The sequence below is a fragment of the Pan troglodytes genome, chromosome 14 (genome assembly GCF_028858775.2).
Source record: "Pan troglodytes isolate AG18354 chromosome 14, NHGRI_mPanTro3-v2.0_pri, whole genome shotgun sequence".
NCBI classification, from domain to species: Eukaryota; Metazoa; Chordata; class Mammalia; order Primates; family Hominidae; genus Pan; species Pan troglodytes.
This window is the reverse complement of record NC_072412.2, coordinates 119157471-119184752: the sequence shown is the minus strand read 5'-3', so window position 1 is coordinate 119184752 and position 27282 is coordinate 119157471. Positions and strand designations below refer to the sequence as shown.

The 27282-nt window shown below is 50.0% G+C and overlaps 1 protein-coding gene across 23 annotated transcripts in view; it reads right to left on the bottom strand.

Annotated features, from left to right (window-relative positions):
• The window catches only part of TMCO3 (transmembrane and coiled-coil domains 3), a 60149-nt gene that overhangs the window by 1668 nt on the left and 31199 nt on the right, over positions 1 to 27282 (bottom strand). For 4 of the 23 annotated variants that reach the window (XM_024348403.2, XM_024348405.2, XM_063792376.1 and 1 more), the window contains 5 exons: positions 13707 to 13902; positions 8269 to 8419; positions 1120 to 1199; positions 538 to 646; positions 47 to 196 (listed from right to left, as the gene is read on the bottom strand). In XM_024348403.2, the coding sequence (XP_024204171.1) occupies positions 47 to 196; positions 538 to 646; positions 1120 to 1199; positions 8269 to 8419; positions 13707 to 13902 (686 nt within the window). Of the gene's footprint in view, positions 1 to 46; positions 197 to 261; positions 393 to 537; positions 647 to 1119; positions 1200 to 8268; positions 8420 to 8928; positions 11422 to 13706; positions 13937 to 15905; positions 17015 to 18640; positions 22467 to 27282 lie in introns of those variants that run through there. The other 19 variants (XM_024348406.2, XM_054665628.1, XM_063792380.1 and 16 more) reach the window with 11 other exon arrangements.

The window sequence follows — 27282 nt, the reverse complement described above, 5'->3', positions numbered from 1 at the left end:
CAGCCCGTGCCACCCGAGAAGCGCTCCGCGGGGGGAAGCCACTCACCTCCCGAGAGATGACGCCCGCTCTTCGCGCCCGGCTCCCCAGGACAAAGGAAAACTCGCTGACCTGGGCAAGCCCCGCAGAGACGATCCACTTGATGTACTGGCTGCTCCTCGGCAGAATGAGAGACAGGACCAGCGCCGCCAGGAGAAACTGCAAGAGCGGTTCATCACGTCACTGCTGAAGACTGGACCCGCACAGAGTTAAACACACACGAAACAGAGAACCCAGACGAGCCACAGGCACGCTGCGATGGTCCCTGAATAACACGTCAAGTAGGGAAAGGCACAGAAGCACTCCAAACACCCGAAGGCACCAAATACACGCAAAACCTCTTAAATAATCCACACTGAACAAAAAAGGCAACATTAAGCCTTTCGGTTCATTAGCAGAAAACAATAAGCCTTGCCCAAGCCCCCCCGCCCCCGCCCCAACCAAACTAGATTAATAGCATTAAGCGTGGGGTACTCAAGGTGGAAATTTCTTTTTAATACAGAGAGATGTGTGTCTTTGGGCCGAGCAGCTAAGAGCTGGTGGTGTGTCTCTGGGCCGAGCAGCTAAGAGCTGGTGGAGTGGTCCAACGATCATCACAGCTTCTGGCTCCTTAAAACGGAAACGACCTAAGTCATTGTCTATGAGCCAGAAAGCCACTGGCTGCTGACTAGGTCATCACACCTTCAATTAAATGTGGACACAGGCAGCTCGAACACTGGCAGTCACGGGGGACAGACAGAAAGTGCCTACACCATTTTCCAGTCTTTAAAAAGCATGTCTGCATCTGTCAGAGGAGGACGGGCTGGACTGCGGCCAAGGCCCGTCCTGAGGGTCCCAAAAGGTTAGTTCCCCCCTTTAAACACGCTCAATTCTGAAACAATCGATCACATGGACAAACCCAGACCGCCCAGCCTAATCTACATCTGCCTCCCCGGGGTCCAGTGGCCCAGTGGGCCTCCTCCGAGATGAGGGGCAGGGCCGGCTCTGCAGGCCCGATGTGGGCTCCACTGGAAACCAGGGCCACAGGGAGGGCTGTGCTGAGCCTGCAAACTGCGAGGGGCGTGGACCCTTCCAGTCCATACCTTCATCACCACCACTGACAAGGTGAGGAACACCAGCACCGTGAGCTCATACGCCACAAACATGGGGAACACGTGGAGCCCTGTTGGGAACAGGACAGACACGTTACGACCACAGGACAGCCTCCCCCAGTGCACACTATTTCTCACAACTTCAGTGTGTCACTTGCTTCAATACAGGAATTAAAATCCTAAATCCTCCCAAGTGCACGTGTGAAAGCAACAGCAAATGCTAAAAAGCCGCCCCTTTCCTGAGCGAACCGGGGAAAAGCCTGCCCTGGGATGACCTGGTCTGATGTGGTGGGATCCCAGCTCCACTCCCTGCAACAGGCCTCAACTGCAGAGGACACAGCAAAACACACAGAGGCGGCACTCGGTCTGGCACTCCTTCAGGAAATATTCCAGCTGAGGTGCAGATGATCGCAGAGCCCACAGCCCCACAGTGCCCAGGAGTGCCACGCTCACAGGACGCCTGTGGTCAATGTTCCTTTCCTTCCTTTATTTGGCTCACACATTTTTAAAAACAATGGGAAACGTTGTCTCTACATATTTCTTCTCTCTGCTCTCAGGACTCTCGGAAACCGTGTGTGGCTGCCCACTGGGCTGCTTGGTCCTGCTGTCCCGCCGAGTGACGCAGAGGGGCCGGCGGTGCTGGGGCTGGACCTGAGCTTGGGCTCAGCTCTCCAGCCACAGCCTGGAGCCGCCCAGCGATGCATGTCAGCCCTCGGAGGAAGCCCGGCAGCCCAGAGGCCTCCTCTTGATTGGAAGGACCCAGACCCCAGGGTTAGGTGCACGGAACAGGCCCGTGACCTTTCTGCCGTTCACAAACCACTGTCTCTACCTGACCCAGAAACACAAATGTAAACACTGGCCTTTTTTCTCTTGCCACGACCCGGGGTTCTCTTGCGCTTGAGGGCTGCCTTCTCCGGCCACCCAGTCTTCTAGCCACGGCCCCTCCTCCTGGGTCTGGGTCTCAGAGCTGCCCCCTCCATGCCCACTCTCAGTGCTCCCCACGGCCCCTCCTACCCCGGCCACCAGCCTGGCCCCACTGTGTCCCCCTCATCAGCCCCAGCCCCACGGCAGCCTGGGGTCCACCTTCCTCTCTCCCCAGCTGTCAGCCGAGCCCCGGCCCCAGTCCTGCTTCCCCTCAGGATGTCTGTGCCTCTGCCCTGCTGCAATGCCCGTCCAGGCTGCCTTTGGCCACACTGGTGTCTAGGAAGTCACTACCGTCATGGCCCTATGTCCACGCCGGCACAACTGAGACAAGCTCACAACAGTGTATGGCACAGGGGACGCTCCCACCTCTCCCCAAAGGGGGCCTCGCATCGCGGCCACACAGGTACCCAGGGCTCCCCACCTTGGGCGTTCCGGGCTGCGTTTTCTCCCGGCTGCTGCCCAGTGGAAAGCCTCTCCTTCATCTCCAGCCCCACTGGCTTCCTTCCTGCTTGGGAATGTCCTGTTCCAGAGATTCCAGGCTTCCTTCCCATCTCCTACCTCTGGACTTTTCCACAAGCCTCTCTTCCTCCCCAGCACACCCTGAGCCTCCACCTCTGCACCTGGCGGCATCCCTCACCCCGGCGAGTCGCTGATGCCCCGGAGGCTCCTGTGCTCTCAGCTGAGCTGGACAGCTGTGTCCCTGCATCTGCCCCCCACCCAACCCTGGGCTGCAAGCTCCTTCAAGGCAGGGCTGCCCTGGGGACATGGCTCACTCCACCCCTGCCTGAGCTCAGTGCAAGCTCCTTCAAGGCAGGGCTGCCCTGGGAACATGGCTCACTCCACCCCTGCCTGAGCTCAGTGCAAGCTCCTTCAAGGCACGGCTGCCCTGGGAACATGGCTCACTCCACCCCTGCCTGAGCTAAGAGCTCCTGGCCCTGGGGGCGGAGTGGGGGTGGGGGGAGTGAGCCAATAATTATGGAGCCTAATGCATTCCAGTCAGTCCCAGAAACAGCAATGAAAATGAGAGACAGGAAACCTCCCTTCAATTTCTTTAATGAGGTATGCTGACTTTTCTATGTAGGGTCATTTATTCTCAAAACAAACATCAAACCTATACTTGGTGTAGCATTGAGAAACTGTGTGGGCTCTGGGCTCAAGTCTTGGGTTCCTGGGGCCCACCGGCCCCACAGCGCCCAGGAGCACCACATTCACTAACTGTGGACCCAGCTCGATGTTTCAATCTCTGTGTGCCTCAGTTTCCTCATCTGTGAATGTGGATTTGGAGGCTGAGTAAAGGAAATATGCCATGTGAGGTATGTGCCTGGCTCAGGGCTGCTAAGGACGCTGCCTGCACAGGCACCAGGCCATGGCGTGAAGGTGAGCGAGGCTGGCGGGGGCGCACACCTGCACCCACCAGGGAGGGACACCCAACAGCAAGGCAGCTCCCAGCACTGTCCCAGAGCCAGCGGTGCCTGCTTCTGAATGCGGGGAACATGAGAAGAGGATGAAATCCTTGCTGTAAATTTCACCAGACACACCCAATGACTGACATTGTCGATAAAGCTGGAGTGACTAGGAATTAGGGAGCTGGGCAGGCATCTTCACAAAGGCCAAGATGGAAAACACTTCGTGCTTTATGGACGAACACCTGCTGTGGACTGAGCTGTGTCCTGCGAACTCCTACGTTCAGGCTCCAGCCCCAGTGTGGCTGTATCTGGAGACAGGGTCTGCGGGAGCTACTTAAGGCAAAATGAGGCCACATGCGTGAGAACCTAATCTCTCCGCGCAGGCCATGGCGGCTGAGCCACGGATGACACAGCCAGGAGGCACCATCTGTGGAGCAGGCATGGCCCTCGCCAGACACCTGGATCTTGGACTTCCAGCCCCCACAACGGTGAGAGATAATCATCTACTGTTTGAGTGCCCGGTCTGGAGGATTTTGTTGATGGCCCGAGCTAATAAGTAGCCCAACAGCGGCTGCTGATAAAGAGTGAATGAGCAAGCGTGGCTGTTTCCATAGAGCTGCATTTACAAAGGCAGGTGGTGAGCAGGCCTTGGGCCGCAGCTGGCGAACCCTCGTCTAGTGGGAAGACCACCTGCTCCGAAACCTGGGCCGGAGCCACACTGCCACGCGCCGTCCACGAGACCCCGACCTTGCTCTGTGGTGCCTTCTGGGCCATCCTTCGGCGCAGCAGCCCTTCCTCACTCAGGGCCTAAAGATTGCCCTGCCCCTTTCACACCCTTCAGATGCAGCCTCGACTCAGAAGCACAGCCTGGGCCTCACCCAGCGGGCACGAGCCTCGGGGCGGGAACCTGAGGGCGACGCCTGCCAGCCTGCAGGTGGCTGTGGCTGTGGCTGTGGCTGACCTGCAGAGGAGTCTCTGCGGCTGCACCGGGCAGGCAGCCTGGACACATCTGTTGGAACTGGGAGCTCCACCCGGGTTTCTGCCGCCCTGAAGTGGATATCGGGTCCCACGCACAGAGGCAAAGGTGCCGTCTGAAGCGGGCAGATGCCGTCTACGTGCTGCCTGGACTCCAGAACAAAAATAAGGTCTTGGCCGAGTTAGAGAAAAAAGTGAGCTATAAACAAGTTCTCAGATGGCAGAAAAATTAACTTGAATTCCCTGATATACTCAGTACCAAAAACTAGAGCAAAAACACGTAGAATGATGTGAATAGAAAGGGTTCTCAACATAAAAGAACTCTAGTTTGAAGACAAGGCAAGCATGTCTGTGTAAATCACATATTTATGAAATTTTAGATTTTTAACAGGAGCTCTCAGACATGCACGTGCAACAAAGCCCCGGCGGACAAGACACCAGGTCACAGGCCACGGCCAGGGCAGCCTGGGGCTGGAGCAATGTGGGAAAAATCAGGTCAGGCCTGATCCATTTTATTAGTCCTCGTCTAAAAGAAGTGAAAGGAAGATCAGGAAATCAGTTTATTTAGCTTGCTGAGGAGGCGTCACCAGGAGCGAGGTTGGGGGCACGGGGGGAGGAAGTGGGGGTCACACACAGATGGAGGGCGGGGGGAGGGGGAGGAGGTGGGGGTCATGGGCAGGGGGAGGAGGTGGGGGTCACGGACAGGGGGGCAGGGAGAGGAGGTGGGGGTAACACACAGGGAGGGTAGGGGCGCAGGGGGAGGAGGTGGTCACGGACAGGGAGGGTGGGGAGCAGGGGGAGGAGGTGGTCACAGACAGGGAGGGCGGGGGGCACGGGGAGGAGGTGGTCATGGACAGAGGGAGGGCGAGGGGCAGGGGGAGGAGGTGGGGGTCACGGACGGGGGGGCAGGGAGAGGAGGTGGTCACGGACAGGGAGGGCGGGGAGCAGGGGGAGGAGGTGGGGTCACGGACAGAGGGAGGGCGGGGAGCAGGGGGAGCAGGTGGGGTCACGGACAGAGGTGGGGCAGGGGGAGGAGGTGGTCACGGACAGGGAGGGCTGGGGGCAGGGGGAGGAGGTGGTCACGGACAGGGAGGGCTGGGGGCAGGGGGAGGAGGTGGGGTCACGGACAGAGGCAGGGTGGGGGGCAGGCGGAGGAGGTGGGGGTCACAGACAGAGGTAGGGCGGGAGGCAGGGGGAGGAGGTGGGGGTCACACACGGAGGGCCGGGGGTGCAGAGCAAGGGGATCAAATGGCAGCCGAGAGGCTCTCCCGGGACACACTGACTCGTGAGGCTGCACTGGGGTCAGAAGGTCACGGAGCCCCTGCTGAATGGTCCTATTTCACCTGCGACAAGGGGCCCAAGCCTCCCAACTCTGTGCTGCTTTCAGGACTGCCTCGGCTATTTATGGCCTTCGAATTTCCACATAAAATTCAGAATCAGCTTTTGAATTTTCCGTTTTGTTGAGGTTGTGCTGAGTCTGTGGCCCCTGTAAAGCACAGGGCATCTCAGACCCTGTGCTGAGTGGACAGCTGCCAGGGATGTGGCCTGACACCAGATCCCTTGTGATTCCACCCTCTCAAATCACTACTCCAGGCTACTCCACAGACCCTGACAAGGGAGATTTCCAGAGCGGCCCATCTCACTATGCTCAATTTAGACTTTTTGTGTCAAAGTTAGTATTTCCTCCAAATTTGCCACTGACATGTTAGTTTCTGTGGCTGACCCTGAGCTCCCACCACTTGCCCTGTGTGGGCACCAGTGCCTGTGATGATGAGGAGGTGATGAGAATAACACGCATTCTCCCCTGAAGGTGATCTGGCCGCTTTCAATGCCCACCGAGAGCACATATCTCGGCGGTAATAAAGCATGGCAGTGATCAGCAATCGTGTGCGTATCATCCACACATCTCAGCGGTAATAAAGCATGGCAGTGATCAGCAATCGTGTGCATATCATCCACACATCTCGGTGGTAATAAAGCATGGCAGTGATCAGCGATCGTGTGCGTATCATCCACACATCTCGGCGGTAATAAAGCATGGCAGTGATCAGCAATCGTGTCATATCATCCACACATCTCGGCGGTAATAAAGCATGGCACTGATCAGCAATCGTGTGCGTGGCATAATCTTCCTCCTGCAGAATAAAGAGCCCCAACAGCCAAAGCAACTCCAAGAAAAGGAACAAAGCTGGAGGCACCGGAGGCCACCTGACTCCAAACTCTAGCACAGGCTACAGCAACCAGAACAGTATGGCACTGGCACAGAAACACACAAGCCATCGGGACAGGCAGAAGACCCAGAAATCAGGCCGCACACCCACAGCCATCAGCTCTTCCACAAAGCCTACGATAACAAGCACCAGGGAAAGGACTCCCCACTCAACAAACCGTGCTGGGATCGAGGGCCAGCCACATGCAGAAAACTGAAACCGGACCCCCTCCTGACACCACATACAAAAATCAAGTCAAGGTGTAACAAAACCTTAAATGTAAAGCCGAACCCTGTAAAATCCCTGTAAGAAAACCTCTGAACGCTGGCCTTGGCAAAGGTTTCATGAAGAAGACTACAAACGCAATCGCAACGGTAACAAACTGACAAGTGAGACCAAGTGAGCCAAGGAGCTTCCACCCAGCAAAGCAGCTCTCAGCAGGGCAGACAGCCTACGAATGCGAGAGAATACTTGCAAACTATGGACCTGACAAAGGTCTTATATCTATAATCTATCAGGAACTTAAACAAATCTGCAAGCAAAAAGCAGCCCCATTAGGAAATAGGGAAGGACAGGAACAGACCCTTCTCAAAAGACATTCACACAGCCAACACAACACGTATGTGGAAACAATGCTCAACATCACTGGTCATTAGAGAAACGCAAATCAAAACCACAATGAGATACCATCTCACACCAGTCAGAACGGCGATTCTAAAAAGTCAAAAGGCAACAGACGCTGGCGAGGTTGTGGAGAAACGGCAACACTTAGACACCACTGGTAGGACAGTAAATTAGTTTAGCCGCGATGGAAAGTCTGGAGATTTCTCAAATAACTGCAAACAGAATTACCATTCGACCCAGCAATCCCACTGCTGAGTCTGCGCCCAAAGGAACATACGTCCTTCTGCCATAAAGACACACGCACTCACACGTTCATCACTGCGCCATTCACAGCAGCAAAGACACAGAATCGGCCCAGATTGTGAATTCCAAGGATCCCACTGTCCATCAACCGTGGACCAGATAAAGAAAATGTGGTACATATACATCAGGGAATGTTACGCAACCGTAACAGAATGAAATCACGTCCTTTGCAGCAACACGGATGCAGCTGGAAGCCGTTCTCCTCAGGGAATTAACACCAGAACAGAGCACCAGATACCACACGTTCTCACTCACAAGTGGGAGCTCAACACCGAGTACACGTGGACACAAAGACGGGAGCAAGAGACACTGGGGCCTGGGCAAGGTGGAGGCTGGGAGGAGGAGGGTGAGGATTAAAACACTGCCGAGGGTCCTATGCTTATTACCTGGGTGGCAAAATCATCTGTACACCAAAGCCCTGTGACACTCACTACCCGTGTCACAGACACACACACGTACCCTGAGCCTAAAGGAAAAGCTGGACAGAAGAAACAGTATAATAAAATAAGATTTCTCTGCGCTCTATAAAGCAGAAAACAGTTTCTGGCTACTAGCAATCCAAATTGAAATATGCTGAATACACTTAATTTTTAAGATAACCATTTTTGCTATATAAATATATATGCACGTAAACATATTACAGAACCACTCTGCATACGTTTAACCAACACAATCATAATGTAAAGAAGGAAGATTACCTATGGAGGCGAAGAAAACGATGGCCAGGAAGTCGCGGATGGGTTCGATGGAGGTGGCGATCTCCTCGGTGACCACGGGGCCCTGAGAGGAGACGAGTGCTCCAGCCAGGAAACAGCCCAGCTCCATGGAGACGTCCAGCAGCTCCGTGACCTGAGAGAGGCAGGACGCAGCTTTACATGAGACCCCACAGTGCACCAGGGTCACCCCCATCCCAAGGCCACCCCGAGACCCAGCAGAGCCACCACGACAAAACACAGAAGCTGCGCAAACGGAGCGTGTGTGTGTCTGGTCCTGGGGCGTCTGCTGGGTCTGAGAGGTGACATGTGGAGGCTGCTATTAGTTGAATTAACCTTACTGGGAGAAAAAAATTGTTTAAAAATATTTGAAACAAATATCCATACAGATTGCGCTGAAATTTTTGAATGAGAATATTTTCCAATTGTTTTAAATATTTGTGATACATTTTCTTGACCTTGAATCAGAATAGCCCGGTGGGAGTGTTAGAAACGCATTCCCACTACCAGCCTCAAAGCAGAGAGAAAGCGACAGGACGACAAGCAACAGCCCCAGGAGGGCACGAAGCCAGCAAGAAGCATCGGCGTGTCCACGGCAGCTGATCTGATACCCAGGTTTGCAGCCACATCAGTGCGCCAGCCGGACGGCCGCGACACGGGAGCCTCAGCGCAGCTCTGCGAAACGCAGGCTTACGGCAGCCTTCCGGATGAGGCACGGCTGACACCGGCCAACCTGAAAGATGATTTTTATCTTGAGAAAACAAAACTGTAGACGATAGCAGCATCAGACGAAAAGAAAAGAAACTTGTAAAGAACTACGATTTATAATGGCAACAAAAACATCACATCCTGAGGATTCAACCCAAAAGAAGGCCTGCACCTGACACTGCAAGACACTGAGACCCACGAAAGACGGAAGACTGAGATGACAGCGCCAAGGGCTCAGCACGGCGGAGCGGCGGATGCTCCCTCCCCTGGCCAACAGACGCACAGGAGCGCCAAGAGACTCGTGTGTGTGAAACTGACCAGCTGAATCTAAAAACTCGAGTGGAATTTGGAAAGAGCACGAATAGAGCCAAGACGACCCTAGCACAGAACAAAGCTGGACCCAAACACGGAGATCAAGCTGCGGTGCAGCCGAGGGCAGGTGGGCAGAGTCAGAGGGGCATGTGCACACACACACACACGCACATGTGCCACGGGTACACACACCACACACAAAGCAGACACACACGAACACATACCACACACATATACACCACACGCACACCACACAAAGCACATACGTATGCATGCACACATGCCACACACACGTACACAAACCACACACCACATAAAGTACACATTCATGCATGTACACATGCCACACCAAAGAGCACACATGCATGCACACACAAACACATACATGCACATGTAACATGCCACACAGGGCACACAAATGCATGCACATGTACACACATCACATAAAGCATACCCCACACATGTACACATGCCACAAAGCACAGACACATGTACACACACCACAAAGCATACATGTACACACCACAAAGCACACACATGCATGCACACAGGTACACATGCCATGCACAAAGAACACACACATGCAGATGCACGCACACACACACGGCTACTTGGTTTTTGACAGGGTGATGCTATAGAAGGGGGGAAGGAGGTCTTTTCAACGCATGGCATTCAGAAACGCACGTGAATGAATGAATCCTCATCCACTCCCTCACTTCCAACACAACCGAAGCTCACCTCTGGGTGGACTGAAGATCTAATGAGAAAAGCACAGCAGAACACTCACCGACAACAGTAAAGAGCATCTTCACGACCCAGGGGCAGGCGGATCTTTCACACAGAACACAGAAGATAGCCACGAAGAAAACAATTCATAAGCGATGATGCTGAAATTAAGAACTTCTGTTCATCAAAAGACACCGTTAAGAGAGTGAAAAGGCGAGTCACAAACTGCAAGACATTTGCAAAAACATATCTGACATGCTGGAATGGAATGTTTTTCAGCCATAAAAAGGGGTGAAGTGCTGGTGCGCATGGCGATGCGGCCAGGCCTGCAGGGCGTGATGCTAAGTGGAAGCCAGACACGGAAGCCACCACGCGACATGGCCAGAAGCAGCGGCCCACGGGGCCAGGAAGTGGCTCCATGGCCTCGAGGAGCTGGGGGGAGAACTGAGCGCTATGGGGATTCCTTTGGGGAGGTGGATATAATTGGGTAGTGGTGATGGTGGCAAAACATTTTGAAGGCTGACTTTCAAATGATTAAAATGGCGAATTTTATGTGAATTTCATCTCAGTAAATAAATTTTTAAGAAGGACAAAAAAATCTGCCGGCATATAAAAAATAATTCCTACAAATGAGAAGAGAATCCTCACCCTACAGAATAACGACCTGGAGGCTTTAATAGGAACACCGCCAGGACAACACCCAGGTGCCACTGAGCTTTGGAAAGGGCTTGAGGGACCAGCCGTCGGGAAGTGGATGCTGGAGCCCCCATCAGAGCCCTGAGATGCTCCACTCCTGGAGCAAGTGCAAGGAGGCTGTGGAGCACGGCGCGCTCACGGCACAGCAGCAGGACGGGCTGAGCCTCCGGAAGGGCTCGAGAGACCAGCCATCAGGAAGTGGACGCTGGAGCCCCCATCAGAGCCCTGAGATGGTCCACTCCTGGAGCAAGTGCAAGGAGGCTGTGGAGCACGGCGTGCTCACGGCACAGCAGCAGGACGGGCTGGCATGGTGACTTTGGGGAAACCCACGTCATGACTGAGGCTGAGCTCCTGTTTAGTGTGACCCCTGCAACCCTACCTCCACAGGTACTGTACTAGGCTCATCAGCAGTGAAAGCACCTTCCAGAAACACGAGAATGGGCAGCAGCTCTAAATGGAAACGAATCCTAAGACTGAACAGTGGAAAGAATACATTGTGGCATCGGGTGCAGATGTGCAGAAGGCCCAGCACCCCAAGCGGCCGGCAGCAGGTGCACGGTGAGGGCTGCCCAGAGAGCGAGAAAACCTGAGAGCCGGGCAGAGTCACTGTAATGGAAGAAGCCACTGGGAGGGCAACACGGAAGTTGTCCAGATAAGACAATTCTGCTGGGAATTATTTTCAAAGAGAAAAATACTCTGGAATGGATAAAACAATGTAAGAATTTAAATAAGTCACACTCTTGAAATAGTTAAAATCACTACAACCAGAAGCAAATCATAATTTCCTCCCGTTTACAAAACATTAGCAGGCAATTATATATAAGAAACAATTTTTGTTAATTTACTTTTTTTAAATGGAAACTTTTTTTTTTTTTTTTTTTGAGACAGAGTCTTGCTCTATCACCTCTGCCTCTGCCTCCCTGGTTCAAGTGATTCTCTTGCCTCAGCCTCCCAAGTGTCTGGGACTGCAGGCAGGCGCCACCATACCCAGGTAATTTTTGTATTTTTGGTAGAGACGGGGTTTCACCATGTTGGCCAAGCTGGTCTCGAACTCCTGACCTCAGAAGATCTACCCACCTCGGCCTCCCAAAGTGCTGCGATTACAGGCGTGAGCCACCGCGCCCGGCCGGAAACTTTTTATTTTGAGATAATTATATATTAACCTGCAGTTTTAAGAGTAATACAAAGTCCTCATTACCCTTTAGTTTCCCCAATGGTAACATCTTGCCAAATTACAGCACAAGATCCCACTCAGGTGCTGATACGGACACAGCAAAGACAGCGAGTGCCATCCATCCCCAGCCCCTCCCCAGACCCTGACTCAGGTGCCGATATAGACACAGCAAACACAGCGAATGCCATCCCCATCCCCTCCCCAGACCCCCACTCAGGTGCCGATACAGACACAGCGAAGACAGCGAGTGCCATCCCCAGCCCCTCCCCAGACTGCCCATCCTCAATTCCTGGGAACCACGAGCCTTTCCTCAACTTCAGAATCTTCTCGCCTCATAAATGTGACATAAAAAGAACCACACAGTACGCAGCCTTTGGGGGCTGCTGCCCACTCTGCGCAGTTCTCGGAGGTGTGTGCCGGTGGTTTTACTGCTGGGTGGCGTTCCGTGGTATGGACATAGCTCAGTTTGTTGAACATTTATTTACCCACTGAAGTACCTTTGGACTGTTTATGGCTAATAGGAATAAAGCTGCTATAAACACCTGTGTACAGGCTACTGTGTGAACACGGCTTCGTTTCTCTGGGATAAACAGCAGGAAGAGCACCCGCCGGGCTGAACAGTGACGGTGCACAGGTGCACTGTTGGGACAATGGTGACGGTGCCCAGGTGCGCTGTCAGGACTACTGAGACTCTTTGGGGGTCCCGGAGCATCTCCCGCCACTCTCATGTAAAGACTGTCGTCTCAGTAAGCAGAAGCCCACTTTCCAAAATGAACTTTATTTTTTAACCTTTCACATGGCAGAACTTATACAGTTAATTAGCTTGTGAGCAACACAGTTAAAAACTGTTTTTCCAAACTTAATTTTGTATTTCAGGTGCAAAGCTATTTGAAAATTTAAGACAGAGTAGCATGGTTTGATATTAGTGTTTATGGCGCTTTTTATCATCACAGTTTTGTTTGTTTTGATATGGGGTCTTGCTCTGTCGCCCAGGCTGGAGTGCAGTGGCACGATCTTGGCTCACTGCAAGCTCCGCCTCCCCCGTTCACGCCATTCTCCTGCCTCAGCCTCCTGAGTAGCTGGGACTCCAGGCGCCCGCCACCACGCCCGGCTAATTTTTTTTGTACTTTTAGTAGAGACGGGGTTTCATCATGTTAGCCAGGATGGTCTCAATCTCCTGACCTTGTGATCCACCCGCCTCAGCCTCCCAAAGTGCTGGGATGACAGGCATGAGCCACCGCGCCCGGCCGTTTTTTCTGATATGGGGTCTTGCTCTGTCACCCAGGCTGGAGTGCAGTGGTGCGACCACAGCTCCCTGCAGCCCTGGCCTCCTGGGCTCAAGCCATCCTCCCAGCTCAGTCTCTCCAGCAGCTGGTCTACACGTGAGCGCGACCACGCCCCAGCTGGTTTTTCTATTTTTTGTAGCAGAGGGGTTCTCACTCTGTTGTCCTGGCTGCTCTCAAACTTCTGAGCTCAAGTGATTCTCCTGCCTCAGCTTTCCCACATGCTAGGACTACAGGTGTGAGCCACTATACCCGGCCCACGGATTTGTTTTTAATGAAATACTCACAAACACTATTTTAGCAAAGTGCTTAAGAGTATGAGTCAAACCAGTTAAACGGGTTTAGCTCCCTGTATTATATTTTGATGGGTAGTATAAGAAAGTGTGTATAAAATAAAAAATACTAGTAAATGTTTCAAATATTTTAACCATTATTAAAATGGAAAGGTAAAGAATGGATCACAAGATTTCAGTGAAAGAGATTATATATCAGATTACATAAATAACACATAGTTTGAGAATTACCGTTAACATTAAGAAGATAAAGGCAGATATTCCCAAGATCAGGATTTCTTTGTTCCCCTTGCTTTCCATGTGCAGCTTCCGATAATAGGGTCCAATGAGATACTTCTTTGTAACAAGACATACAAGAAAAACCGCCGCTAGTGAAAAAAGAATCTGACCGATCAAAACCAGGACTCGGAGCACTTCCACGACAATGCTGGGAAGAGAAAAGAGACGTGATTTCGACAATGCTGGGAAAGAGAAAAGACACGTGATTTCACTTCTAAAACACAGTTCTCCAAAACTCAATACAATCATCTTTCAGTTTTTTTCTTTAACATGCTACAGAATAAATTACCTGAATCATACACATCTTTATTTTCAAATACAAAAACACCTATGAATCATACTCATCTCAGAAATTAAGTTGTGTTGAGCCAAAGGTAGAAGCTGCATTGGTTTGCAGTCAATACTCTGGGGTGAATGCGTATTCTAGGATGTGAAAATTCTCGACTGACAGCGTTCCTATCTCAGCTGATGCCTGACGATAAAATTCCTCGCCAGGCCTCAGCCGCACATCAAAGTCTCCGCCAGGCAGCGGTTGCTCTCCGTGCCCCACCGCAGTCGCCTGATGGACGAACTCCAGCAACCGTCAGCAAGGCACTCCCGAGGCAGCCAGCTCTGAATTCTGTGTCTGTGATTCAGACACAGAGAAAGTGATCCTTTGCTATGTTCTGTTTAGAATATACTACCCAGATCTCAGAATAGATCACCATCTCAGCCAGCGGACATCCACTATCTGCCGTCTTTACAAATATACCTATATTTAACCTTAGCCTTCCACCACTCAGGCCACAATTCTGGTGAAAGTTTCCTCGGTGGAGGAAACCTATGATTCCCAAGGGCGTCAGCCTCTGCAGTCTGGCTTAAAGCAGAAGTGCTGGAAACGCAAATCTCAAACTGCCACGATTCCTTCGGGGAACCACAGCAGAGCTGGGCTTGAAGCAGAGAGGGATGGAATGAAGGGATGGAATGAAGGGATCAACAACGGCCACAGAAGCAACTGTGAAGGAGCATCATTCAGAGCTCACTGCAGGGCCCACGTCTGCAACTTCAGGAGGGAGGCAGCGTCCTTCAGAGCTCGCTGCAGGGCCCACGTCTGCGACTTAGAAGGAGGGAGGCAGCGTCCTTCAGAGCTCACTGCAGGGCCCACGTCTGTGACTTAGAAGGAGGGAGGCAGCGTCCTTCAGAGCTCACTGCAGGGCCCACGTCTGCGACTTAGAAGGAGGGAGGCAGCGTCCTTCAGAGCTCACTGCAGGGCCCACGTCTGCGACTTAGAAGGAGGGAGGCAGCGTCCTTCAGAGCTCGCTGCAGGGCCCAAGTCCGCGACTCAGAGAGAGGCCCCTTTCTGCAGCTCTGGCAGGAACGGAGACAGACTCACGGCCAAGCAGACCAGGCCTGCCGCACTCCTGACAGCTTTGCCACACTGCCAGGCCCACGTCTGGCCCTGGGCCCAGCACCGTGGTCCCTGCCTGGGCTGCCACCCCTTCCCCCACAGCTCCAGTGGCCTCCTCCTGATCCATCTGCTCTCCACACAGAGGCCCAGACAGCTCATCAGGACCCTCAATCAGCTCCCGGACGCTGGGATGGAACCCAGGCTTCTCTGCCCTGCCATGCCCTTCCACTGCCCCAGCCCACCCACACAGGCCACAGAGCCCCTTGCCTGGGAGGTCCCTACCCTAGACTCTTCTCCCAACAGGCTTAGCTGCGTTCCTCAAATTCCAGCCACATCTCCAAAGGTAGAGCCTGTGCGTCCGGGGGGCTCACGGCTGCTCACCAGCTCCTCTTCCTGTTTGAATCATTCGCAGGGCGGTTCCCTGCTGCGGACGTCTTGTCTACCACTCATTTGTGCATCATTCATTCATTGCCTCTCCAAAACACAACAGCAGCTCCCCACATGGGGAACGTCCTCTGCTGAGCTCACCCTTGCATCCTGAGCCCCTAGAGCACTGTGTGCAGAGCACTGTGTGCCACCTATTACGGCAGCCTGGTAAGAGCTGTACGATCCCCACTGCTACGTCACAGATGAGAACAGGGGCAGAGACCAGGTGATCTGCTCCAGGCCACATGCCCGGTGCAGAGAGCTGGGGACAACTCAGGTATCTGGCTCCAGGACCAAGCCCCTAACGGCTACACAAACTCTCCACAGCCACCATCCCCAGGGTTTGGATTTAGGTTTAATTCCCAGAAGACTCCCACAGTGTCCATTAAATGCACAGTGATGAGGGCTCAGAAAGATGCCAATCAGAAGCCACAGTGCGCTCAACTCTGACCTCTTCGAAAGACAATCACCATGACAAGTTTCTCAGGATTCCGGCTTGCCGCCGTGCCACCGGCAGGTCCACACGTGTGCTGCTCTTGATCTGCACGTACGGGGCGCCGTGTCACCTGCAGGTCCACGCGCGTGCTGCTCTTGATCTGCACGTACGGGGCGCCGTGCCACCTGCAGGTCCACGCGCGTGCTGCTCTTGATCTGCACGTACGGGGCGCCGTGCCACCTGCAGGTCCACGCGCGTGCTGCTCTTGATCTGCACGTACGGGGCGCCGTGCCACCTGCAGGTCCACGCGCGTGCTGCTCTTGATCTGCACGTACGGGGCGCCGTGCCACCTGCAGGTCCACGCGCGTGCTGCTCTTGATCTGCACGTACGGGGCGCCGTGCCACCTGCAGGTCCACGCGTGTGCTGCTCTTGATCTGCACGTACGGGGCGCCGTGCCACCTGCAGGTCCACGCGTGTGCTGCTCTTGATCTGCACGTACGGGGCGCCGTGCCACCTGCAGGTCCACGCGTGTGCTGCTCTTGACCTGCATGTACGGGGCGCCGTGCCACCTGCAGGTCCACGCGTGTGCTGCTCTTGACCTGCATGTACGGGGCGCCGTGCCACCTGCAGGTCCACGCGTGTGCTGCTCTTGACCTGCATGTACGGGGCGCCGTGCCACCTGCAGGTCCACGCGTGTGCTGCTCTTGATCTGCATGTACGGGGCGCCGTGCCACCTGCAGGTCCACGCGTGTGCTGCTCTTGATCTGCATGTACGGGGCGCCGTGCCACCTGCAGGTCCACGCGTGTGCTGCTCTTGATCTGCATGTACGGGGCGCCGTGCCACCTGCAGGTCCACGCGTGTGCTGCTCTTGATCTGTATGTACGGGGCGCCGTGCCACCTGCAGGTCCACGCGTGTGCTGCTCTTGATCTGCACGTACGGGGCGCCGTGTCCATGGCTGTTCTGACTGTCTCAGCGTGTCTGGACAAGCTTCCCATCAGCACATCTGACCTGCGGACAGGTGAGTGGACAAGCTTCCCATCAGCACGTCTGGCCCGTGGACAGGTGAGGAAGGGCTCCCTGGCGGGACGCACCATCATTTGCTCAGCCAGATGCAAGGGCTGTCCCAGTTCTCACACTGACTCCACGGCCATCCTGGTTCTTGGGCGTTGCGGTGACCAAGGAGCCTGTGGGTCCACTGATGGTGGCAGTGGGTGCTCACTAAGGGAGCCGGGTGCCTCCCACTATGACAGGTGCTGTCTGGTGGGCCGCCAGGAAGTTGCTCCAATTCCCATCCCAACAATGATGCCCAAGGCACCCCACTTCCCAACCTGGGCACCACCCAGCTTCTAATGGTGCCCAGTCTGATGGGCGGGTGGTGCCATCACCCTTCTTTGGTGTGAGGGTGGGTGTTTCCTACTTTACTCAAGTCTAATAGCTGCTTTGCTGCTGACCTGTTTTCAAACTCAGTTATTCATATTTTTCTTATTAAGGTATAGGAGACCTTTATAAAATAAGAAACATAAGCCTCTGTCTTTAATATGGGCATAAACATCTGTTTTGCTTTATTACAGCCTTCTGTGTTCTGTTCTTTACCTGTGAAATATTTTGAGGGAAAGAGTTCTTTCCTCTAGGAATGATCAAGGTTAATTCTGAATAAAGCTTAATAAGAAAGCAGAGTCTATTATGTTGCAACTAATTTTATTTCTTTGATATTTTAAATATAAATTTTCCCTGGTTATTAAAATTGAAAGGGAGGTTTTCCTAAATTACAGAAAAGTATATATAGTAGAAAAAACTTACTACAAATCTACCAGTCTACTAGTAGAAAATCATTAACACCTTGTTATATATACATATATATATTTCTAGTCTCTATTCATGTTCTTCTATGTCTAATTAAAATATCGTATATATTTTTAACAGCTATGATATATAATTCACTTACCATACAACTTACTCATTTAAAGTATACAATTCAATGGTTTCCAGCATATTCACAAAATTACACAACTATTACCACAATCCATGTTAGAATACTTTCATCATCCCAAAAAGAAACCCTGTACCCATCAGCACTTCCTCCCCATCTCCCCCAACCTCCCCACCCTCCGGCAACCAGTAATTCATCCTGTCTGTACGGACTGGCCTAGTCTGGACGTTGGTATGAATGGAATCACACAGCGTGTGGACTTTTTGTCTGGTTCTTTCAGAAGCATCGTGCTTCATCTGTGCTATAGGATGAATCAATGTTCATTCTATATTATGGCTGAATAATATTCCTTTGCTGAATATAGTATGTTTTGTATATTTACCTGTTATCTAATTGACATTTGAGTTCTTAATACTTTTTAACTATACGAATAATGCTGCTTGAACATTCAGGTACAAGTTTTTCATTGTGGTGAAACTCTCATACAATAAAATGTACCATGTTAACCATTTCTGAGTGTGTAACTCTGTGGTATCACGTGGATTCACACTGTTGTACCCCCATCACCACCGTGTATCAGTCTGAATGTGGATGTGTGTTTTTGTTTCTTGCGGGTAAATACCGAGGAGTGAACAGCTGGGTCAAATGGGAGCTCTGTGTTAGCGTCAGGAGGAACGTGGTCTACAATTCTGACTCTGTTTCTGTTTCTTTTGTTTTTTTTTTTTTGAGATAGAGTCTTGCTCTGTTGCCCAAGCTGGAGTGCAGTGTCGTGATCTCAGCTCACTGCAACCTCTGCCTCCTGGATTCAAGTGATTCTCCTGCCTCAGCCTCCCGAGTAGCTGGGAATACAGGCACGTGCCACCATGCCTGGCTAATTTTTTGTATTTTTAGTAGAGATGGGGTTTCGCCGTGTTAGCCAGGACGGTCTCGATCTCCTGACCTCGTGATCCGCCCCCCTCAGCCTCCCAAAGCGCTGGGATGACAGGCGGGAGCCGCCGCCCCCGGCTCTCAAGCCATCTTCCTGCCTCAGCCTCCCAAAGTGCTGGGATGACAGCGTGAGCCGCTGCGCCCGGCCCGATTCTGTTTCTTAAGTTTAACAGCATTACAGAGTATTTTTCCAAGCCATCAACTCTTTGTAAACATGAAGTGTCATGACTGAATTAGAACAATTTCGGTGGGATCAATACCTGTACTGCATTAATTTTTTGAATTGGAAAAAAGGAAAAAAAAAGCTTTAAAAGTGTCCTGATTAAGACAGTGTCTTATGCCAGCATGTTAGACCTGCGTGTAACTGGAAAGAACATGGCAGTGAGATCAACGTGGTGTTTGAGTTTTACAAATGCCCTGCAGTCTCTGCCAGGGCTCTGCTTGTTTCGTATGGAGAGTCCGCCCTCCGTTGAGAATAACTGGTTGTGCGTGGAAAATGCTCAGACCTCTTAACTAGAAGTCATCTCCGGCTAGCATGACAACCCTTCCTTCTGTTGTCCAAATTATGTTGTTCAACTTATGTTGGACATTGTAGCCAGAAGGAATAAGAACTGATTCCGATGTGGCGGTTGGGACTAAAAGCGTTATTTTTCTGATATTTAAAGACATCTGGATCAAAGGAAAATGGCCATGATAAGGACCCTCTTATCATAAGGACCCTCTTATCACAAGGACCCTCTTATCACAAGGACCCTCTAGCGAGTGAACTCTAACCACTGCCTCCACCAGCGGCTGCACTAAGTGCCCTGCCTGGCTTTCTCTTTCAGTCTTCCCACGGTCCACCAGGTAGGCACTGTTCCCACGTCCTCCCCAATTCACAGAAAGCTGCCAGGGCTTGCACGGCCAGAGCATGGCCAAGCTGGGGCTCTAGCCTGGGCTGAACCTCTGGAAAACCCAGGTAAACAGCCGTTCATTCCTTCTACTTTCCTGCCTGCCTGGCTGAGCTACCGACAGCAGGGAAGACGTAACAGAAGATCTGGCAAAAGGCAAATACTAAAAAATTCTTCCACCCCACCGCCTGCCATGAGGAAGCGCTTGTCAGCCGTTTGGGCCGGGGTGGGGCTGGGGGCCTGGCAGGAAGCAGAACCCCCTGGCCAGGCCTCACACCACCCTCCCCAGGGGAGTCACTGGTTTAAAGCCTCCTAATAAACACACGAACCACCCAGGATACAACAAAAAGTCGCTCATCATATTAAGAATCGGGAAAATCACAACTTGAAGGAGAAAAGACAAGCGCCAGACTTCACATCGAGATGAATGGATACTGGAGTTATCTGATGAGGGTGTTAAAGCAGCCATGATTAAAACGCTTCAAAAGGCCACAAACACTCTCTGTAAACAAATAAAAAATAGAAAATCTCAGCCAAGAAATAAAGGCTACATAAAATAAGTAAGTGGAAATTATACAACTAAAAAAATACAGTCATAATAAAAATCTCTGGGGATGGGCTAAGTGGCAGAGTGGAGACGAGAGAGGGCAGAACCGGTGACCCCGAGGACAGACAGAATTCATCTGCCTGAACACACAGAAACGGACCGAGGACGGTCAAGGCCTCAGAGACCCGCAGGACCCTAACCAAAGAGCAGATTTCTAAGTTTCTGCAATCGCAGAAGGAGAGAACAAGTGGACCGAAAAAGGATGTGAGGAAATAATGGCTGAAAACTTCCTGTTAGCCAAGAGACATAAACCCACAGATGCGAGAAGCCAACTGAATCCAAATAGAACAAACCCAGAGAAGTCTGCTCCAGGATGTATGGTAATACAATTTCTGAAAACTAAAGACAGAGAAAAAAACCTTGAAAGCTGCCAGAGAGAAACCCCTCATTCCTTCGAGAGAAGCACAAGTCTAAACAGCAGCAGGTTTCATAGCTGGAACACAGAAGCTGGGGGCAGGGACATGCGCTTCCCAGGCACTGGATGAGGAGAGCCACCACCTGGAAATCCACATCCTGTGAGATGCCCTCGGAGTGACGCGGGGACAAAGGCCATTCCCAGACGAAGAAAAACTTAGAGAATTTGTGGCCAGCAGATTAACCATGAAAGAATGACCAAAGAAAGTTCTCTACACAGAGAGGAAATGATTACAGAAGATAGATTGGAACATCAGAAGGAAAAGAAGAACACCAGAATGGGTAAAAATAGGTATGAGAAGAATAGATTATCCTTTTCCTCCTGAGTTTTCAAAATCGTATTTGATGTCTGCAGTAAAAATTACAACACCATCTGCTGTGGTATTCAATAAAAGAAGAGAAAAGACAACAATTACACAGTCATGTGTCACTTCACAATGGGGACACATTCTGAGAAGCATCATGAGGCAATTTCATCATTGTGCAGACGTTCCAGAGTGCATTTACACAAACCCAGACCCACCCAGGCCGCCTGGCACAGCCTCCTGCTCCTGGACCACACACCTGCACAGCACGTGACTGCACTGAATACTGCAGCCAACTGTAACACAATGGTAAGTATTTGCATATCTAAACACAGAAAATACACACTGAAAGTATAGCATCAAAGGTAAAAATGGCACACCCGTACAGGGCGCTTGCAGGACTGGAGGTTGCTCTGAGTGAGTCAGGGAGTGAGGGTGAGTGAATGTGAGAGCCTTGGACACTACGGTAAACCACGGCAGACGCCACAGGCGCTGTACACTCAGGCTACACTAAACCGAGACAGTGTCTCATTGTGTTGTCCAGGCTGGAGAGCAGCGGTATGATCACAGCTCACTGCAGCCTTTATCTCCCAGGCTCAAGCAATCCTACAGCCTTCACCTCCAGAGTAGCTGGGACTATGGCTGTGCGCCACCACGCCTGGCTAATTTTTTTTTTTTTGGTAGAGATGAGGTCTTGCTATGTTGCCCAGGCTGGTCTTGAACTCCTAAACTCAAGCGATCCTCCTGCCTTGGCCTCCCAAAGGCTAGGATTACAGGTGTGAGCCACCACACCTGGCCAACTGTGCTGAGTTTATTAAAAATATTTTTCTTTCTTCAGTATTAACCTTAACTTACTGTAACTTTTTAACTTTATAAACTTTAAGGTTTTTAAAAACTTTTTGACTCTTTTGTAATGACACTTAAAACAGAAACTGTATGGCTGTACAAAAAATATTTTCTTTCTTCTTATTTATTCTATAAGTTTTTTTCTATTTTAATTTCTTTTAACTTTTTTAACTTTTTGGTTAAAAACTAAGACACAAACACACATTAGCCTAAACCCGCACAGGGTCAGGACCATCAGTGTCGCTGTCTTCCACGTCCGCATCCTGTCCCACTGCAAGGTCTTCAGGTGGAATAACCGGCACAGAGCTGTTGTCTCCTACGACGACGGCAGCTTGTTCTAGAATAACCAGCACAGAGCTGTCGTCTCCTACGACGACGACGGCTTGTTCTAGAATAACCGGCACAGAGCTGTTGTCTCCTACGACGACGACGGCTTGTTCTAGAATAACCGGCACAGAGCTGTCGTCTCCTATGATGACGATGGCTTGTTCTAGAATAACCGGCACAGAGCTGTCGTCTCCTATGATGACGATGGCTTGTTCTAGAATAACAGGCACAGAGCTGTCATCTCCTATGGTGATGATGGCTTGTTCTAGAATAGCTCCTGAAGAACCTGCCTGAGGCTGTTTTGACAGTTCTACTTTTCTTTATAAGTAGAAAGAGTACACTCTAACGATAAAAAGTATAGTAAATACATAAACCAGTAACAGTGATTTATTGTCGTTATCAAGTATTCCGTACCATGCCTAATTGGGTGTGTGAGCCTTTTATATGATTGGCAGTGCAGCAGGTTTGTTCGTGCCAGCATCACCACAAGCACGGGGGCATTACACTGCCCTGCGACGTTACAAGGGCTGCAACCTCACTAGGCAACAGGAATTGTTCAGGTCCAGAGAATCCCACCCGACCACTGCTGTACAGGTGGCCCATCACTGACCAAAATGTCATTATGCAGCGCGTGACTATTTAACATGTGGGCAGGGGGAGGGAGCTAAGTGGAAATAAGGCTTCTACATTTCACATGAAGTGGTAAAACGTGGATTCCAGCAAACAGTGATAAGTTACATGTGTCCACTGTGATACCCAGAGCAACCAGGAAAACCACACAGAGCAATACACTCAAAACATTATAAATGAGCCTAAACGGAATCCCTGAAAACACGCAGTCAACCCACAGAGATGTAAAAGAAAAAGAGTAACGAGACAAAAAACAAATAAAATGCAGACTCAAGTTGCAACATATCAATATTTACCTGATATGTAAATGGTCTAAACACACCAATTAAAATACAGAGACTGGCTGAGTGGATTTAAAAAATCACCCAACAATACGTTCTCCACAAGAAACTCACTTCAAACACGAGGGCATAAGTTGAAAGGAAAAGTATGAAAAGGATACACCATTGCAGACATTGACCAAAAAAAAAATTAATATTATTTTAATATCAGATAAAGTGAATTACACGGCAAGGAAAATTACTAGAAACAAAAGAAATATGGCCAGGCACAGTGGCTCACACCTGTAATCCCAGCACTTTGGGAGGCCGAGGCTGGAAGATCACTTGAGGCCAGGAGTTTGAGACTGGCCCGGCCAACATGGCAAAACCTTCTCTCTACTAAAAAATAGAAAAATTAGCCAGGTGTGGTGGCACATGCCTGTAATCCCAGCTACTCAGGAGGCTGAGGCACGAGAATCACTAGAACCCAGGAGACAGGAGCCGAGATCACGCCACTGCATTCCAGCCTGGGCAACAGAGCAAGACTATGTCTCGAAAAACAACAAAAAAAGAAATATTACATAATGATAACAAGATCAATTCACCAGGAAGACAAAATGATCCTAAATGTGTATGTACCAAACAAAAGAGTCCCAAAATACATAGAGCAAAAGCTGATTGAACTCAAAGGAGAAACAGACAAATATCCAATTCTAACGGGGGACTTCAATACCATCTCCCTCAACAACTGATACAACTACAGCAAGAACACGAAATAGCGCAGTTAACTGACATATATTAAAAAAAAACTCCACTCAACAATAACAGAATACACTTTTTTTTCCTCCCAAGTGACTTTGGAGCATTTACCACAGACAGTATCACTGGCCATAAAACAAACCTCAACAAATGTAAAAGAACTGAAATCATACAAAATGTTCTCGCGCCACAGTGGACTCAAACTACAAATCAGTAACAGAAAGACATCAGGAAAATCTCCAGATGTTTGGAAATTAAGCAACACTTCTAAACAATCCATGAGTCAAAGAAGTATCAAAGTAAATTTTTAAAACTCATTGAACAAAATGAAAATAAAAATACAACATATCAAAATATGAGATGCGGCTAAAACAGTGCTGAGAGGGAAATTTACAGCAGTAGATGCTTACAGTAGAAAAGATGAGAAGTTTAAAATCAATAATCTAAGTTAAACCATAAGAACCTAGAAAAAGAAAAGTAAAATAAACCCAAAGCGAGAAGGAAGGTGAGGGTAGAAACTAATGAAATTGAAAACAACAAAATAAAGAAAATCAATAAAACAAGGAACGAATTCTTTGGAAAGATTAATACAATTGCCAAATCCCTAGACAAAGACGATGCAAGTTATCAATATAAGCAATGAAACAGGGGATATCACTACAGACCCTGTGGACATCAAAAGAATGATAAAGGAATACAACACAAAAACTCTGTATATATAAATCTGACAACTGAGACAGAATGGAACAATTCCTCAAAAAGCTAAGCTACCACATCTCAACAATATGAAGTAGATATTCTGAATATCTACTGTGACTATTAAGCAAATTAAATTTGTAAGAAAACTCCCCAAAAGGAAATCTCATAACCCAGAGGGTTTTACTGCAGAATTCTACCAAATATTAAGGAAGAACTGACATCAATTTTATACAATGTTTTCCAGAAAATAAAAAGAAAGGAACACTTCCCAAAACATTTTGTGAACCTAGTATGACTTTTATTACCAAAACCCAAAGAGTATCAAAAAAAAAAAAGAGAGAACTACACACCAATATCTCTCATGAAGTTAGACCCCAAAATCCTCAATAAATTAGCAAATTGAAGGCAGCAATGTATAAAAATAATTATATACCTAAACCAATGGGGAATTATCCCAGGTATGCAAGGCTGGTTCAACTTCCAAAAATCAGTGTTATCCATCATGTCAACTAGCTAAAAAAGAAGGCCAGGCACGGTGGCTCATGCCTGTAATCCCAGCACTTTGGGAGGCTGAGGCAGGCAGATCACAATGTCAGGAGTTCAAGACCAGCCTGGCCAATAAGGTGAAACCCTGTCTCTACTAAAAATATGAAAATTAGCTGGGCGTGGTGGTGCATGCCTGTAGTCCCAGCTGCTCGGAAGGCTGGGCAGGAGAACTGCTTGAACCCAGGAGGTGGAGGTTTCAGTGAGCCGAGATCACGACACTGCATCCAGCCTGAGCAACAGAGTGAGACTCCATCTCAAAAACAACAACGGCCGGGCGCGGTTGCTCGCGCCTATAATCCCAGCACTTTGGGAGGCCGAGGTGGGTGGATCACGAGGTCAGGAGATCGAGACCATCCTGGCTAACACAGTGGAACCCCATCTCTACTAAAAATACAAAAAATTGGCCGGGCTTGGTGGCAGGTGTCTGTGATCCCAGCTACTCCAGAGGCTGAGGCAGGAGAATGGCGTGAAGCCGGGAGGCGGAGCTTGCAGTGAGCCCAGATCGTGCCACTGCACTCCAGGCTGGGCGACAGAGCGAGACTCCGTCTCAAACAACAACAACAACAACAACAACAAAGAAAAATTACATAATCATATCAATTGGTTTAGAAAAAGCAATTGACAGAATCCACCACCCATTCATCATAAAAACTCTCAGCAAACTAGGAATAGATGGGAATTTCCTCAGCTTGACAAAGAGAGTCTACAATAAACCTACAGCTAACATCATACCTAGTGGTGAGAGACTGAATGCTTCCCAAGAGCAAGGCAAAGATGTCCTCTTACACAATCTTTTTCAACAAAGTACTGGACATTCCATCCAGTGCAATAAGGCAAGAAGAAACCCAAAAGCATACAGGTTGGAAAGGAAGAAATAAAGCACACGAGACAGGTCCTAGCACCTCAATCTGGTTCCAAAAGAAGTTTCAAAAAGGTCTCCTAATTTTTGATCAGTTGTACTCATTGCTGTAAGAAATGCAATAAAGGTAGCCTCTGGAGATTAGATCTAAAGCACAATATTTACATACATAAAGTATAGTATATTGGCTTAAAACAAACTCAAGCTTACAGTCCTATCCCACTTTAAGTTTCATAGGGCACCCTAGACTTTGCAACTGTCCTTATTTTCTGGCTGATATTCTTGGAATGTATTTGTATATGCGGCACAACCTACAACTTTCTGGATAAATTAATTCTTCCCATTTGGCTTCTCTCTCCATACGAACCCAAGCAGGTGCAGTTTACGTTTGGCAATACGATATTGGGAGAATGAAAAGAAGGATCGGGGAAGTGGTAATGATGATGACAGTGACAATGACAACCACACAATGATAGCTCTCCTACACGCACACACACCACACACGCATGCAGATGTACATGCAGACACACATGCACGCAGACACATGCAACACACAGATATACCCCACATACGCACACGTGGATACCCCCCTACAGACATACCACAGAACACACACACCACACATGCATGCAGATATACAACCATACAATGATAGCTCTCATACACACACACACACACCACACATGCATGCAGATATACATGCAGACGCACATGCATGCAGACACATGCAAACACACAGATATACCCCACATACGCACACGTGGATACCCCCCCACAGACATACCACAGAACAAACACACACACCACACATGCAGACACATGCCCCCCCACCACAGGTGCGCCACACATACATGCAGATACACATGAATACATGCACACACATACCACGTAAGCACACAGATATACCCTACCTACACACACACACACACACACAGATACTCCCTCCCCGTGCACACATACACATGCATACAGACACCCCCCTCCCTCCACATCACTTATTACGTTCTGGGCATTGTTCTAAGCATGTTTCTATTGGAACTCATTCATTCCTCCTGACTACTCCATCAGTGGGTACTACTACCACCCCTACTTGATGGAAGACAGGACTGAGGAACTGTGAGGATAAGTCACCTGCCCGTGGTGAGGAGCTGCTAAGCATAGAGCCAGGGCGTGAGCAAGGCAGTGTTGCTCTAGGGACTGTGCACGGAATCCTGAGCCATTTGAGCTCAGAACATCTCTTTGGAAAAGGTATTAAGTAGTATTTTTATGCACAAGTG